The following is a 16983-nucleotide window of genomic DNA, read 5'->3' as shown; positions in this document are numbered from 1 at the left end:
GAATTCTATTCCAAGCTAAAGGAAAAACATGATGGGTTTTAAGTAAGAGAAATGACATCATTGAATTAAAGTTTTCAAAAGATACCTTTGACTATTGTGTGGAGAAGGAACTAGAGGGGGCAAGAGGGAAGGCAGAGAGCAGCAGGGCTATTAGAGTTGCACAGAAAGATGTAAGGCAGCTTAGACCAGGAGAAATGCAACACCGGTGGGCCTGGGGCTGGGGAGGACTGGTCAGTGGGTTGGAGTCGGAGAGAAGGGAAATGGGGCAGCTAAGATGATGCCCAGATCTGGGAGTGAGCACTGTGGAGTGGTTCTGTGTTCGCTGGGAAGAGGCCCTGGGGGAAGCAGTTTTGGTCGGAGCAATCAAGAATTCAGCTAGGCTCTCAGACACCCTGGTGGACATATCGGGGGAAACTGGATGCAGAAGTCTGGAGTTTGGGAGCACACAGGGCTGGAGATGGAGACTTGGCTTTCAGTGGCACGTGAAGCCTTGGGTCATATGTCACCATGAATGATGCATAGCAGAGAAGAGGCGGCCCTGGCTAGAGGGTGGCTCCCCAGAACAAGGACTCAGACAACACGCTCAAGAGAGAATGGCAATGTGAATGCTGAGCTCTCTCCTCAGCATCTGGTTGTCTGCAAGCCCAGAGCGAGGAACAAGTCCTCTCAGACAGACTGTCCCAACCTGGGGCACCTTGAGGGCTGAGGCTGGCTGGCCAGCTGTGCCTAGCACAGCACCTGGAGCTTGAGGCCATTCAATGAATGTTTGGTGAATAAATAATCAAGCACATTAGATTGGAAATGTTTGGGAGAGGAGCACGGGGTGCCATGGTTAGATGTAAGTCTGGGAACCCTCCAAGGACTTGGGCGCAGTGAGATCAATCATGCTACCACTCCAGGGGGGCTCTTTCTTCACTTAGCACCTCCCACCCCCCACCTCCTAGGGGCAGGGCTCACTCTTGCTCCTGTCACTCACTGGGATGACACAAGCCCTTCAGAACTTGACTCTGTCCTCTGCAGGCCTCCCTCTGGTTCCTGGCTGGACTCTGGCTCTTCTAAGGCCAGGGAGAAGGTGACACCCACGGAGCTGATGGTGCCAACACCTGCGGAGGTGAGAAAGTCATGGATTCCTCCTGCAACAACCACAGCATCCCTCCCATTTCACTGACCCATCCCACAGGGGAGGGGACAGTCCCAACCCAGAGTCAGGAGAGCAGGAGAAAGCTGGAGAGGCAATGGTGAGACCCACCAAACAGGGACAGGGCCTTATTTATTGCTGTTACCCCATTTCCTCCGGCACAATACTGGTGCACAGTAGCTGATTAATTAATGCCTGTTAAATGAAGGGACTGCTTGTGGTAAGTCATGTCCCTCCTTTATCAAGAGACATAGTTGAGAACAGGGGAATATTTTGTATTCCTGAGGCATCTGGAATGTGCTGGGCAATGAGTTAAACCCTCCCCAGAGATTATTTCATGGGTTCCTAGGAGACAGGTTCTATTATTACCCTCAGATTACAGTGGAGGAGCCTGGAGTGTAGAGGGGTTCAGTGACATGCCCAGGACCTCCTGGATAATGAGAAGAGGAGCCTCACCTGGGCCTCTGCTCCAGGCCCTGAGGAGGTGAAGGTTGGCTGCCCAAAAAGGTCAGCAGCTCTCAGAATAGAAGACCCACAGGAAGTGGTTAAGGGCAGCCAGCCTAGAGCCCACCAGAGAAGGAAACCACACCTTAGTTCAAGGTGGGGCCCGTTTCCTCAAGGTTCATGTGAGCAAGGGAGGAAGAGGGAAAGTGTATGTCTGTGTGCAGTGCAGGGGTGGCCAGCACCCAGGGTGCGGTGAGTCTTGGCATCCACATCCTCAGTAAAGTCAGTATGGCCTGTCATCTGTCTGCCCGCTCCTCCTCCATTGTGTCCAAGCCCTCCATCCCTCCTGAGCCAGCCCAGGCCCAGGGCTGCCAGAGCTGTGGGCACATTAAAGCAGGCTGTGTGGGGTGGGCTTGTGTCTTCTGCCTAAAAGTAAGTGGCTGAGGTGTTCACCTTAGCTCACAACATCAGGGATCAGAGCTAAGGCTGCTGATGCCCAGGATTTGCCCACATTATGTGGACCCCTTCCAAGGGCAGAGGTGACATCCTACATCCTTTGCCTGCTGAAACACACCAGTCTGCCCAGCAGGGCCAGGGTCTGGGAGGGCTCAGGTGCCAGAGAGCAACCCCAGCACTCCTTGTAAGAGCTTTACTTGCTGGTCACTGTGTCCTCTGGACCAGCGGTCACCAACCTTTCAGACCTCACAGACCACCAGTGGTCTGAGGACCACTGGTTGGCAACCGCTGCTCCAAAGGTTTCCTTAAACCAGTGGTCGCCAACCTTTTGGACTTCACAGACCACCGGTTGGCAACCGCTGCTCTGGACAGAATGTCTGTGCCTGGCCACGGAAGGTCTCAAGGGCAGGACTGCTGCTGAATTAATTCACTTATTGCATTCATTCCCCACAGTGTCTAGAACAGTGCCTGGCATGTAACAGGTGCTCAAACAATACTGAATGAATGAAATGAAGACATTGAAGGGGCATTTTAGCATTTACTACTCCAAGCAAACAGTAAACCCTAGAGCTGCTGCCTCTCCTAGCTCTGCTGATGGTAAAATTTCCTTGCAGCCCAGGACTCCAGCAGCCACTTAGCTTGGACCTTCTATACACCCCTCAGGATTCCCAGAGGTCAGAGGCTTCAGCACCACTTTCCCATGCTCTGCCTCCCCAGGGGAGTTGTTAACCCGCCTCCACGCTGACGTTGAACCCTGCACCCAGCCCACACACTCCGCTAGCTTCTCTGACACCTGCCATTGATCTGGGGGCTCCTAGGAATGGTGTGTGACTACGTAACCTATGAAGGTGGGCAGTAAGAGAAGGATGTGTGAGACCACAGACTTGGCCTCAGCTCTAGGACTGCCCCAGACTGGGGCCACCTTACCATCTCCGCAGTTCTCTAGGGGTGCCTCAGGCTCCTGGCTGCTGGTGCCCTTCTCCACCCTGCCCTCGAGGATGGTGCCCCCCGGGGACTCCCTCAGCCCCCCAGGCACGCTGTTGTTGCAGTTGTTGGTGGAGAGGCCCAGCAGTGGGTGCCTGCCTTGGTGGCTGCAGGGCTGTGTCTGTGGGGGGCTGAGCTCACAGGTCCTGGGAACTACACTTCCTGAAGGAGGCCGGCGGATGCCCACAGATTCTCCCTGGTCACCGGGCCTGCGGGGTGCCTTCCTGTGAGGCGCAGGTGAAGTGGTTTTCCTGGAAGAAGGAGGAGTTGGCACCCAGCCCTCTGAGGAAAGGGAAGAAGTTGGCTGCTGGGCCTGGTGTAGGACAGAGGGCTCGGCATGGCTCTGTTGCAGGGGGATGGTTTCCAGAGATTTGTGGCTTTCTACAACCTGGTCTTGTCTGCCTGGCCCCAAGGGTGCCAGCTTCATGAAGGAGGCCGGGGCACAGGCCTTTCCCCACAGAGCCGAGGAGTCCACAGAGGGAGCCCAGTGGTTTCCCAGTCCTGATCGCAACTCCCGCTGGGGCCCCAGGGAGGCCCTCTCAGGTTCCTGCACAGGAGGCTTGGAGTAAGGGTTTTCTCTGGGGAACAGAGTCCCCTCCGGTGTGTGTCCTCTGCCTTCTTTCACTTCATCTGAAAACTCCAGGAGATCAACCCCAGGCAGGTTGTGCGGGGCCGGAGGGCTCTCCGGTGGCTCCCTTTCCGCCTTCCGGAACCACCTGTGGCCTCCGCGAGGCCTGGAGCCCCGCAGTCGGGGGCCACGGGCTCTGAGGGGCTGAGAGGTCCCGGCCTCTTCGCTGTCGGTCCTGCAGCTGTCTGAGGTGTCCGTGCTGTCCAGGGCGGAGTCCACCTCCTCGGGGCGCACAGAGTCTCCAATATGTGTCTCCCGGATCCGTTCGGTGCGGGGCCCTTGCTCGGCGGGGAGGGGCCTGAAGGGGGCGCTCAAACCCCAACAGCTAAGGGGCTCTGCCAACACTCCCTCCAGCCCACAGGCAGCCTTGTGCTCCTGGAGGACCTTGGGGTCCGGGGCTGCCTTCCCAAGGGCAGGGCGTAGGTCCTCGATCCAACTGCCGCAGGCTCGGCAGGTCCTCTCGATGTCCCGTGTGGGCGGCCACTCCGGGAAGGCTCTCCGGTCCAGGTGGCCCACAAGCCTGTGCAGAGTCCGTTCGCTCGCGTCCCTGCGCAGGAGGCCCCCGGCGATGTAGTCTGCGAGCTCTGGCTTGGAGCGCAGGGGGCCCTGCTCTGCCGTCTGCAGCGCAGGGCTCAGCACCTGGCGCTGGCGCTGCTGCAGCCGGTCCAGGTAGCGGGACTCGGCCTCTCGGGCAGACTCATCCTCGAAGCGGACGCGAGACGGGGAGGGGCCCCGCTTCGGCCACTGCCCGCTGCTGGACTCCCCGCTGGAGGAGTCACTCGTGCTCCCGTTGTGGAGGTTGTCTCTGCAGGCAAAGGGCATCCTCCGGTCCAGGGCTGGGTTTCTCCTGCTATCCCTGATGGGGAGACAGAAGCACGGTCACAGAAGTGAGGAGGAAGGTAGCCTGGGGTACTCCGTGGCAACTACAACCCCAAAGTTACCCCAAATCAGGTTCCTGGGGAGTCAGGCAGCAAACCAGAGTAGCTCACAAGCCCATCCAGAGCCTGAGACGTAGCGCTAAACAACATCCACAGGACCTTCTTTATTGTGCATTTCCCTCTGTTGCCAGCTCAGCCTGAGTTAAGATGAAACATTATTAAACTCAGGATTGTACAGAAAGATGACACCAAAGTCCTCCAGCGTGGTGTGCGTGATGTGCGTGCGTGTGTGTGTGTGTGTGTGTGTGTGCGTGTGTGTGTGTGTGTGTGTGTGTGTGTGCGTGCGCGCACATGAGCCTGGCCACCATGGCATGTGGTAGTGATGACTTGTGGCAGTACTGTATTTGCTATAAAGATTTAATGGGAAGAGTACATTTTAAGTCTCTACAGAGACTGTGTGGGACCAGAAGTTAGGGTTTCTTGCTCTCCCTCTGGGTTCCCAATCATCTTGCTTAGACAAAATTTAGAGTGAGGCTGATGCTCCAGATGCTCCCTCTTATCTGTTCCCACACCCCTTCCTTGTACCTGTCCCACCTCAGCCCCTCAAGCACACGCATCCTGAAAAGTTGTGATGAGAATTACTGTGCTAGGAAAAGTCTCCCCATTCTGTCACCAACCTGAGCTCTAGGAGACACTGTGCCTGGTGGTCAAGTCTGATCTCACACCAGGGCGCCCTGGAGCCAGGTTACCTGACTTTCAGACCACTGTGTGAATGGACCCATTTTTCTGTCAGAGGCCCGGTGAGTAAGTACCATACTTCTCCCTCCCTGAGGACCCACCTACACCTGGATCACTTTAGGCTGTCAGGACCTGAGGAAGGGGCTGTGGGACAATCACATCTAAAAAGGGATCCAGGTCCTGCCAGCCACATCACTGACCTTAACTTTTATTTTATTTTTTAAAATAAATTTTATTGATTTCAGAGAGGAAGGGAGAAGGAGAGAGAGATAGAAACATCAATGATGAGAGAGAATCATTGATCGGCTGCCTCCTGCATGCCCCGCACTGGCGATCGAGCCTGCACCCTGGGCATGTGTCCTGACTGGGAATTGAACCTTAACCTCCTGGTTCCTGGGTCGATGCTCAACCACTGAGCCATGCCGGTGGGGCTGACCTTAACTTTTAATACAAGATGGTGAATTGAGTCACCCTGGAATTCATGCCAAAGATAGAAATAATATTTCTGTTCCCAAAGGAGAACTGAAGGAGAGCTTAATCACATAAGGCACCTTCAACTCAAGTATTAAAACCCAGAGGCCTCCACCAGTGCTGGGACAGTGCAGAAAGGTGCCATGAGGATTTGGAAGACAAGCGCAGAGCAAACAAGGCACTTCGGCAGTGAGCAAATCCCACCCTGCTAAGCTTCTCAGCCAGAGATACCTCAGTATTCATCCTCGGAGGGGACTCTGTCAGGCTCAGAACCTGGGCTGAATGGCCTATGGGAAGGATGGGAAGGCCATCTTCTAGAGCCCACTTCCTATAACAGTGCTGTCCTAACCACACTCTCAATACATCCCACACAAGCTCTACAGTTTTAACACAGCCACTTTCTGTCTGACACAGGAAATGGCACTTACGGTGTCACCTCCCAGGTCCTGCATCTTGCTGACATGTTTACCCTCCTGAGATTAGACCAACAGTCTAGGTGTATTTGCCCCCCCCAACGGCAAGAGCGTGTATTTCCAGGAGCTGCTTGATATCAATGCTGATGTGTTTCCAGGGAATGCAGCTACTGCTACCTCTTCACCTCCTGGCAAAGCCTGTCTGTCTGTTCCGGCTGCCCCAGCCGTCTCCACTAGACCTAGGATACAAAGGCCTTCTGGGGATGGCTCTGCTTGCCCCCACTCTTCCAGCACCTTTCACTGCTCTTTGGGAGGAGAGATGCCTCTGGGCTGGGGTGTAGTGAGGCTCCTGCATCTAACCAAGGCCCAGGGCCTATGTGGCATCTCCATGTTAACTCAGCATGGCTCTCCAGGGTGATTTGACAAGCATAACCTTTAAAAGCATCTGTAGCAAGCCATCTGGCGTTGATTTTCAGCTCTACCCTCCGAGGATTCACCAGTGCTGCCAAGTCAAAGTAATTCCTTTCTGGACACAGCAGCTGCTAAAGTGGGTCACCTTGCTTTTCGATAGCATTTCTACGGCCAGGGGACAGGCTGGCAGAGGAGAACCTACTTTAAGGTCAGTGATTGGGTTGTTGTGAGCTGCTGACACGATTCAGGGAAGAGGAAGCATGCACGAGTACATTTACGCAGTCAAGTATATTCTGCAAATAGACTTGCCTATGTGAGGCTACCCAACCCAACCTATATACCTATGGAAAGTGAAACAGGAGGGTTCCATGGAAGTCTAAGGCTCTGGGCCCCACATACATGCAGAGAATAGTTAGGTTGCTTCAGAGAAACCATGCCCTTTCATAACTAGTGCTCTCCAGCCAGAGGAAGACAAGGCACAAAATGTGGAAATAAAAGGGTAGCCTGTTTGGCACCTGTTGCCAGGGTATGGGGTCTCCTGAGCCCCTCTCCTAAGGGTCACACTGACACTGAACACAGAGGCAGGCCACAGCCCTCTGCTCATGCTGGAGTCATCTCAATGGTGCTGTGAAGGTCCTCACCCTTTCATGAGTGGGCTCAGCATCCTCCATCAAAGAGCATGTGGTCCAGTTCCACTGAGAATCCTCATTTCCTCTAGTGCCACGTGGTGATGAAAACTGGCAGGCCCAGCATGCCCACCATGCCATGGAAGCCACAGGCCTTGTCAACCACAGAGAGGGTCCTGCTCAGGCCTGGTGCAATCTGACATGGCCTGCAGTCTCATCTCAGGCCCAGAACTTCACATGTAAGTGGTTCCTTGCAGTGCACCGTACATGGAACAGTCACAATGATGGTGACAGGGTGTCACTCAGGGAGCAGCCACATATGTGAAGTGCTGGTCTGAATGTCCTTGAACTTGTTTCTTTCCCATCTCTCCATCCTTGATGCACTCAGGCTCACCCACAGCTCCAGCATCATGAAAACAGGGTAATACCCAAATCTGCAGTTCTGACCTCTCTCCTCCTCTACAGATCCCATAACCAACGGCCTGATAAGGGTCTCCAGTGGGTGTTCCGGGGCTAACTCCCTTCAAAGCCTGACCCTGCACCTAGGCTTCACCCCTTACCTAAGGTCCCATCGAACCTTCAGACACCAAGTCAGAACCCTGGGCTCCGTCCTGGATGCCTCCCATCTCCCTACTTCCTACATCTATTTAATTACGGTAGTCCCCCCTTTTCTGTGGATTCGCTTTCCGTGGTTTCAGTTACCTGCGGTCAACAGCTGTCAGAAAATATTAAATGGAAAATTCCAGAAATAAAGAATTCAGAAGTTTTAAATTGCATGCCATTCTCAGTTATGTGATGAAATCTTGCACTGTCCCACACCATCCCACCAGGGACATGAATCATCCCTTTGTTTAGTGTGTCTCCACACTGTATATGCTCTCCGCCCACTAGTCACTTAGTAGCTCTCTCAGTTATCAGATCAACTGTGTGGTATCGCAGTGCTTGTGTTCAAGTAGCCCTTATTTCACCTAATCATAGCCCCAAAGAGCAATAGTAGTGATGTTAACAATTCGGATATGCCAAAGAGAAGCTATAATATGCTTCCTTTAAGTGAAAAGGTATGAATGTAGAGGAAAAACATAGGATATATAGGGTTCAGTACTATCTCTAGTTTCAGACATCCATTGGGGGTCTTGAAACATATCCCCAGTGGACAAGTGGAGACTACTCTAAATTACTTTTAAGAGGTAACACTCACAGAGTACTCACTATGTGCTAGGAGCTATTCTAAACACTTTACATGTATTTATTAACTCATATAACCCTCACAGCAACTCTGTAACATAGGCACTATTATAATTCCCATTTTGCAGATGAGGAAACTGAGGCACTGAGACTTCCCCAAAGACACACAGCTAATAAGTGGCAGAGCCAAAATTCAACCCAGTGGTCTGGTTCCAGAGTCTTCTAACCACTTCTCTGCTGCCTCATTAAAGCTGCTTACTTCTGGCTCTCAGTAATCTCTTGTCTCCAAACCCTCCTCCCTATCACATTGCACCAGGAGCATGGTGCAGTCTCCTCACTGCCCCCGGAACCCCAGATCCAACACATCCTTGCAACCAGGACCACTTTACTGAATCATAAACATGATCCTGCTACCCACCTGCTTAAAACCCTTTGTGATGCCTCGCTGTTATGAGAGACATGCAAACTGTTCAGCAGGCCTGGAGGCTTCCACGACTGGCCTGCATGGAGCTCTCTGGCCTGCACACCATGCACCCAGCAGGTCCTCAGGCTCCAGCCTGGCCAAACTCCTGAGCACAGTGCTTCTGCTCCTGGTTTCTGCCCTGGGATGCTCACCCCTGCCTCCCTCATTTGTCCAGTGAATATGCACGTCTCCTTCAAGCCCCAGCTTAGAAACCACCTGCTCTTGAGCCTCCCAGTCCTTCCCAGGTGAAGGTACAGATTTCCTGGCCTGCACGCACATCTTTCCTACACCACGATCCACAGAATTGTATTGATCCCCTTGCCTGCCTTTCTCCCTGGAGACAGTGACTTTTGTCCCTCCAGGGAGCTCAGATTATGTTTCATTCATCTTTAACTCCTGAATGCTTAACACTTTAGGCCCTCAGTAAAAGTATGTTGACCAACTAAATGAATTAAAGCAAGCACCCGATATGGGAAACACACACACACACACACACACACACACACACACACACACACACACACACACAAGGGAGGAGTGAGCAGAGGCATTTTGGCTAGGTCCCATCTCTTTTCCCTGGCCCAGGCCCCACTCACCGGCCACCCTGGTCAATGGTGGGTATGATATCATGGCTGGCACGGAGGGGTCGGGTCCTGGCCTTCATGCGGGCTCGCTGCAGCAGGTGCTTGGCTTCCTCATGCCTGGGGCTCCTCAGCACGGGCTCCGGCTTGGGGCCAAAGGTCCTGCAGGGTGGCACACAGGCAGGAGCAAGCGGGGGAGGGATTAGAAGAAAATAACACAGGTTAGGAGGGCTTTAACAGTAACTAGCACGGCTATGCCAGGAAAACCCTGCATGGGCCGCCTTCCTTGTCCAATTTCCACAGAAGGCACCCGGCCCTGAGCTACTCTGGACAGGGCTTCAGAGCTGGCCCGCCTTGGACATCTGCTCAGGGACCAGAGGCAGAGACCCCAGGAGGATCTAGAAAAGTGTAGAGGAGTCTCCAGATTATCTTATTGTTCCTTTCCCGGCAGACAGCAGGAGTTATATGGCTGGGGGAGGGAGAGAAAAGGGCCTTGGTTGTGGGGTTGGGCCTGTGCCCAGCCAGATGGTCTTTACACGCATCATCTCCCCCTCTCCTTCTGTCTCTTTGCACCCACACATACCCTCTCAAGCTCCCGAGCACCACCCTGAGCTCCCCTCACAGGCACAAGGACTCAGGGCTCTGCCCATTGCAGCTCTACTCCTTGGAGAAATGACATTTTTATAGGTCCTGGTATTTTTCTGCCTCAGTCCCAATCCAGACCCATCAGGCATCCGTTGAGGGCTGGGAGAAATTAAGCTGGACCCATACCAAGTTGGCAAATGGCTTGATTTTCATAATTATAAGGCTCCTCACCAGCCCTCATCACCTACACATTGTGCTGCCTCCCCAGCCAGTCCAGAGCTGCAGAAAATGACCGCAGCCCTTTTTCAGCGCTGTCTTGCAGACAGTGACATACAGCCAGCGCCAGGCTACAGCAGTAGCAGCATCCCCACAGCCTCCCACTGATAAGATGTTTCTCTCCACAGAGCTCACGCTCCCAGCCAGGCTGGCCGAAGGCAGGTGTTTTCTCCATTTGACAGATGAGGGTGTTCCGGAGCAGAGAGGCACACTTGGCACATTGCTCAAGGTCGAACATCAGTTGAGAGCAGAGCAGACGATAGCCAGCCCCACTGCCTCCAGCATCCTCCCCATATCCTCTGGCCCCTTTCCTTCCTGGGTCCCAGGACAGGCTGAGGATGTCTGTGGCTAGAGTCAGACACGCTCTTTGATGTGACTTCAGCATCCCCCGTGGCTGCCCCGTCCTCACCAGGGAGGTCCACAGGAGGAAGCTCAGGCAGAGAGAGGTTCAGCAGACCTAGATCTCTGCCTGCCCCATTCTTTCCCATCCGTATGTAACCTGGAGAAATGGGCCTTGTGCTGATAGGGAGAAGGTGTCCAGTAGTTTCCTAGATGACAGGTGACAGATATGTGAGTGGAATAACTCTCTTGGGACATCCTTAGATAAGCTCTGGGGCAGTCTAGGATTTTTTCTTTTTCTCTCCCTCCCTCCTTTCTCCTTCCTTCCTTCCTTCCTTCCTTCCTTCCTTCCTTCCTTCCTTCCTTCCTTCCTTCCTTCCTTCCTTCCTTCCTTCCTTCCCTCCCTCCCTCCCTCCCTCCCTCCCTCCCTCCCTCCCTCCCTCCTTCCCTCCCTCCCTCCCTTCCTTCCTTTCTATTTCTTATTATTTGTGCCTAACCCTGCTTTGAGGCCCAAGAAAACAAAAAGTGCTGCTGGTATAAAGGCACCATCTGTGCCCATGAACCCTGGCAGGGCCCAGGCACAGTTTTGGAACCAGAAGGGTTGACTAGAGTGATGTGCAAGTGAGTCTCCAGGCCTGCTGCCCCGCGAAGCCTCTTTTGGCAGGAGAGGCCTCCCTTTGCACAGCTTCCCAAGCAGGCAGCTCCTCCAGCACACTGCCGAGAGCAGCTCTGCTCCCTGGGGCTCCTGCTCCGACAGCAGAGATAATGAGGTTACCAGCCCGGAGAGCCGCCCCTGCAGCTGCGGGCCTCTGGCTGCCAGCCTGCAAACTCGGAGCCTTCCGGTGACAGCTGCGGTTCCCTGGCTGTCGGAGGGCATTTGTCACAAGACCTGGTGGGCAGGCAGGAGGGCCCCAGGCAGCTGGCCAGATGCTGCCAAGATCGGCCTTGCCCCAGGTTTCTATTTCCTTTCTGTCCCTCAAATTGGAGTGGTTGATTTTTTTTGTTTCCCATCAGCTGCCCTGCTTTGGTTCCTGACACACAAAGCTGTTTTTTCCACTGATTAGAAAAACAGGGCTTTTGGGGCGCCTGGAGGCATCCATGCAGTAACAACTGAGAAAGGGGGAGAGTGGCAGTCACCTTCACAGATGGCAGCCAAGGTTAGGGGGGGAGGCAATTCCTAGTCATGGTACACCCTGGAGAGCACTGCCCAGCCCTGGGAGGGAAGGTGGTCTTTCTCCCACGATTGGGGGCAAGCAGGTGTGGTCCTGAGGGATGGTGAGCCTGCCCCAGTCTAACTGCCCACCTCCTATGGCCGTATCATACTGGTCCACTGCAGGGTGCCAACCCCAGCAGACAGGCAGGTTCAGACTCTTCCATCTGAGGAAGCCTTTCCAGTCTAATCTGACCTTGGCTTCTGCCAAGGGCACACAGCCCTGGAGCCAACCCTTCCCATCATGGACTATAACCCACAATCCCAGCTCTCACAATTCTGGGAAGTTTCCTGAAAGGGTTGGGCAGTTAGTACATGGCTAGGTAAAGGCAATTCCACCTGAGAATAGATAGCTTTGGCCACTTTCTTGAAAGCCTACACATCTGGGCTCATTTGCTCAGGGTGTAGGGCACAGGGATCAAGTGGCTGAGTGCTTTTCCTCCCTGGGCCTCAGTTTCCCCATCTGTAAACAGCAGGCATTTAATAGGGGAGAGGACTCACTACCCTGTGAGTCTGTGTCTTTGGCTAGGGAGTCTAGTGTACCCCAAAGTGGGGTGGGGAGACTTTGACACTCTCTCCCTGTGGGTTTCACACCACTGATGTTTGGCTCTCAAGGAGCAGCAAACCCTACAAAGACAAGTGGAATTCCATGTGAGCATTCTGGCCCTTCGCTTTGCCCCTCCAACCACCAGGGTCCTAAGAGGCTTCCCGAGGACAAAGGGCAACATGTGCCAGGGCCTCCCCCCCCCCCCCCCACCCCGGTTTTTCCATCCAAGCCAGTTTCTTGTTGAAGGCACAGGCAGGTGGAGACCTCAAGTTCTCTTTCTGTAGCCATCATAATCCTGGATTAAAACAATAAGCTCCAGCAAGACTGGGTTTAACCCTTTCATTCCAGGAACATGATTTAGGGAAATAATTTGGAATGTAACACCAACTGACATTTCCCAGTTTATAGGATGAGGCAGGTAGAGAAAATATATAGTGTACAGAACATATATAAACTTTCTGCCCAGCATTTGTTCCATTTTTGTATATTATCTTAGCCTTTTGATGACCGAGGATAGAGCACTCCTGCTGTCATACTGTGTGTAGTTTCTGAGTGAGGGGAAGAGGTAAGGAAGGCCTGGGACTTTTTATTCTGGACTGTGTGCTTCCTGAGGCAGGGACCTTATCTTGGTGCCTTCTTCTCCGGGCTGCAGGATGCTGACAGGCCAGAGCCAAGAGCGGTGGTTCTGGACAGCCTGCCTAGGCTCATATTCTGGACTGCCACTTACTAGCTGTGTAACCCTGACAGGTTACTTAGGGGTTAAGTCTCAGTTTCCCCATCTGCTAACTAAGGACTCAGTAGTTAAGTGAGACCTGGGTCCCTTTAAAGAGGTTAGCATAGAGCTGTTCACATTTACTATGATTATTGCTGTTATTAGTAGCACCATTTGTTTGTTAAATTACTCTCACCCCCTCACTGAGTAAAGAATGCAATCCCTAAACAGGAACTGAAACCACCTGCCAAGGAGAGCGCCTGGTAGTAGTCTGTAAGGGAAGTCGTGTTTGGAAGTGACACACCATCTTGAAGCTCGAGGGGGCGAGGTGGTGCGTTTGCTTTAGACTTTCAAAAACCTTTGACAGGGCTTCACAGAAAATCATCTTCCAGAGAGGAGGCTGTTGGGTAGCAGAGGGAACCAGCTGCCTAGACCATAAACAGTAGCTCCTCTCAGCAGAGAAGGAAGAGAGGAGCTACTGTTTATGGTCTAGGCAGCTGGACCTTACGAAGGACTGCTTAGAACATGCTTCATTTAACACCTATCAAGGGATCTGGGTGGAGCCGCACAGAGCTTTCCTAAGACATCAAAGTGTCTCCATCCTTGCCTTCTTGAAGAAGGCTAACAAGTTCCCCACTGGGCTGGCCGTCTGGTGTGTGGGGGCAGGTGCCCAAGACACCCCAGGTGGAGGGACAATGGCCTGCTCAGCTCTGGTGGCCAGGAAGGAGGGCTTCCTCTTCCTGAATTTCAGCCTGACCCCCAAAGGTGACTTATTAAATTGGCTTTCTTGAGCCCCTCTATTCATAAAGGTTGGGACCTGAATGAGATTTTAGTGTGAGGTGTGTGTGAGTGCGATAATGACATGGCATCAAGTCCCAAGTGGCACCAGCTGTGTGGTAGGGCTTCAAATGTTAGTTAGCATCCTTCCCTCTCCATCTAGGACTTAGAACACTAGATGCATCAGGAGCATGGTATTTGAAAACACTGGTGAGTGGTTAAATTTCTTTTTCTTTCTAGTTTTGGTCTTGGTGGTTTGGGGAGTGTTAAGAGGGCTTCCCTCTAGTTTTCCTTTGGGTCTAGATCTGAATCAGTAGGCAGGATGGGGAATGGTGGGGATAAGCAGGGAGGGCAGGGCTCGGTCATTCTTCCTTACATTCTTGCCTTGGGTGCCCTCAGGTGTACCTACAGCCCCGAGAATCCTGGGAGGTAGAGGAGTGTCGCTTCCCCCATGCTCACCCTCAGGACTCATCATGACCTCCTGATCCTAGGGGCCCAGAAGATCCAGAACCTGACTCCTGAGCAAAAATGACTCCAAACACTGGGCTACATGAAACATGTACCAGGCCAGGGTTGAGGCCAATCTCTGAGCAGACAGCAATGGGCAGCAGCTCAGACTCACAGATGCCCCCCGAACCCTCACTGTGGGTGTACTCTGACCATCCTTCCCAGTCAGGACACTGCCCACCCCCCTAATCACCTAGTGTGCCCACTTTCCGCAAGACACTGGCGGAGTGGCTAGAGCAAGATCTGTGGGATAGCAGGATGAGACTGGAGGAGGAGAGACCCTTTACATGACCCCAGCACACCACCTCGATTGGAAAGGAATTGGTGCAGTAAGTGCTTTGCATTTGTACACTTTCCCTAAGGTTTTTTACAACTGTTATTTCCTTTTAGACTCACACCGTCCTATGAAATCAACCACACACATACTATTTGTCCCACTTTAAAGATGAAGAAACAGAGGCCAGGCAGGGGAACCGAATCCCACAAAGCAAGAGCACGTCGTTTGCAATGCTCTGCACAGTGAGTGGTTTTGCTGAAGACGCAGGCAGGCCCAGCCTGGGACATGGGGTGACTGGCACCCTCTACTCTGTCTCAGAGTTGACAATCCATAGTGGCCCACTGTCCCCTGATCTGCCCTTGTGCTTTCTCAAGGTCTCCTACTCTCCCATTGATCGGTAAATGGAGGGACAACGGTGAGGAGGGAGAGAGAAAGGGTGCACTGTGAGCTCTTACCTGTTCTGGTCTGAGTCCTGCAGGGAGATGCCTGAGTCCCAGTCCATGTCCCCAGATGGTTGCTCTAGGACCCAGAACAGAAGCAGAGATCAGGGCAGAGCCAGCAACTGGGCTCTCCACTGCCACTTGATGAATGTCAAGGAGAAAGGTGTCTCCAGAAGCCATTTACTTCCCAGATAAACCCGCTCCTCTCCTCTGCCTCTGTCTCCGCCTGAGAGATGGAGGCATGGTCTGTCACGGTGGCTGTGGTAGGCCCTGTCGTGGGCTAAGGGGCCCACAGGTCCTCTCGGGAGTGGGTGAGGAGTGAGCTCTTGGAATGGGAAGGAAAGAAGGGACAGAGGTGTCTTCTCAGGCTTGAACACTTGCACAGCCCAGTGGTGCTACTGCCTGAGTTCAGTCCACCTGACAAGATGCTTAGCCACTTTGTGGTGAGGGCACATCATTGGAGGGAGATGCAAAGTGCCTCTAGAAAAGGCTACTTGCCACAGGAAAGAAGCTATGGTAGCCGCCATCCCCAAGCACAGAGGGTGGCCTCCCCTTGGCCTAGGCCCTAGGGAGTCCTGGGGGTACTCAGCAGATAGGGCTGGCTGTGGGGTGGTAAACAATCTATGTCAAAGCCAAGAATAAGAGGACATCCTGATGATTCTGGTACAGGCAGCACTCCTCCCTCTCCTGCCCCAGCCCCTGTGCGGTACCCACTTCTGCGTTTCCTTCTGGACTCCCTTCTGCTGTTCCCACCACCCAGACCTGCAGAGTGAGCCTCACCTGATACAGCTCTGTCCCAGGAAAGAGTCCGAGCTGGGATTCCCACCTTGGGGGCGCCCTGCCCCCCAACAATGAGCATCTCCTGCAGAAGAAGGCGGTTCCTCTCCACCTGTTCAGACAGGGGCAAGGCGCTGCGCCCAGTGCCCAGAGCCCCCAGGTCTCCGGCTCTCCAGAGGCCCCCCAGCAGGGCTGGCCTGGGGACAAAGTCCTCCTCAGAGGTTAGAGACAAGCTATCCAGGTCTTCCCCTGTAACTAGATCATCCTGAAGGGAGCATGACCTTCCTTTCCTCAGGTTGGGCATGTGGGTAATTTTGTTACAAGGTCTGGGGCCCCTAGGTTGTCCTGAAGCGACTCTGTGGATGGGGCTGTCTTGCAAAGAGCTGGACCCTGGCAGCAGACTCCTCTCATGGTCAGGCAGTATCCTTACTGTTTCTGGAGTCCACAGCCTCCTCCCATTGTAGCACTCTAGCCCAGGGGCGGGCGGCCTGGGAGGTCTGGGGCTCCCATTCATGGCAGGTTCCTTCTCATTGACACTGTTGTCCAGCTGTCCTTCGTTCGGGTTCTGAGCATGGAGAACCACAACCGTATCCAGCAAGGGAGACCCTGCTGATGGAGTTCTGGCTCCACCCACTTTGACTCGTCGGCATTTGGGTTTCTTGGGGGATGGTCTCTCATGGGTAGTGAGGCAGGGGCTTACCCCCTGTTTGCCTGCTGTCATATTTTCCTTCAAGGCCCTGACCTTGGACTCCAGCACGGAGGGTCCTTGGGACTGTATCCCCCATGCCCTGGGAGGGTGGGGGGCCATCTGTCTGTATGTTCTGTCTTCCTGAGGGCAGGACCGGGGTCTTGTGAGGTGTCCATTATTGAGCTGTGACTCAGTGCCACTTCTCTCCATAGCTGAGGTCACTTCCACGGAGCTGGCTATTCTGCTCCCTATTTTGGATTCTCTGGAAAATAAAATAGACAGAGCTCCTTAGACCCAGCACCTGGCTAGCTCCAGCAACTTCCTGGGTCCCCAAAGTGCCTTCATATTGAGCCCTGTCCAGACAAGAGTAACCTGGGGGCAGAGCAGGGAATAAATACCCTGTAGATAATGTGAAAGCACGTTGAAAAGCAA

General features: G+C 53.6%; 1 protein-coding gene across 8 annotated transcripts in view; it reads right to left on the bottom strand.

Moving 5' to 3' along the window:
• KIAA1614 overlaps positions 1 to 16983 on the bottom strand; it is a 48666-nt gene that overhangs the window by 10312 nt on the left and 21371 nt on the right. For all 8 annotated transcript variants that reach the window (XR_013812991.1, XM_079761786.1, XM_079761790.1 and 5 more), the window contains 5 exons: positions 15867 to 16813; positions 15102 to 15165; positions 9432 to 9578; positions 2966 to 4506; positions 977 to 1103 (listed from right to left, as the gene is read on the bottom strand). Coding sequence is in view for 7 of the 8 variants with exons in the window: in XM_079761786.1 (XP_079617912.1) it covers positions 977 to 1103; positions 2966 to 4506; positions 9432 to 9578; positions 15102 to 15165; positions 15867 to 16813 (2826 nt within the window). In the remaining variant the exon portion in view is untranslated. The remainder of the gene's footprint in view (positions 1 to 976; positions 1104 to 2965; positions 4507 to 9431; positions 9579 to 15101; positions 15166 to 15866; positions 16814 to 16983) is intronic.

The sequence above is a fragment of the Cnephaeus nilssonii genome (assembly GCF_951640355.1).
Source record: "Cnephaeus nilssonii genome assembly, chromosome: 21".
NCBI lineage: Eukaryota > Metazoa > Chordata > Mammalia > Chiroptera > Vespertilionidae > Cnephaeus > Cnephaeus nilssonii.
Note: the sequence above shows the minus strand (reverse complement) of the source record. Positions and strands in the feature narration are given on the sequence as shown.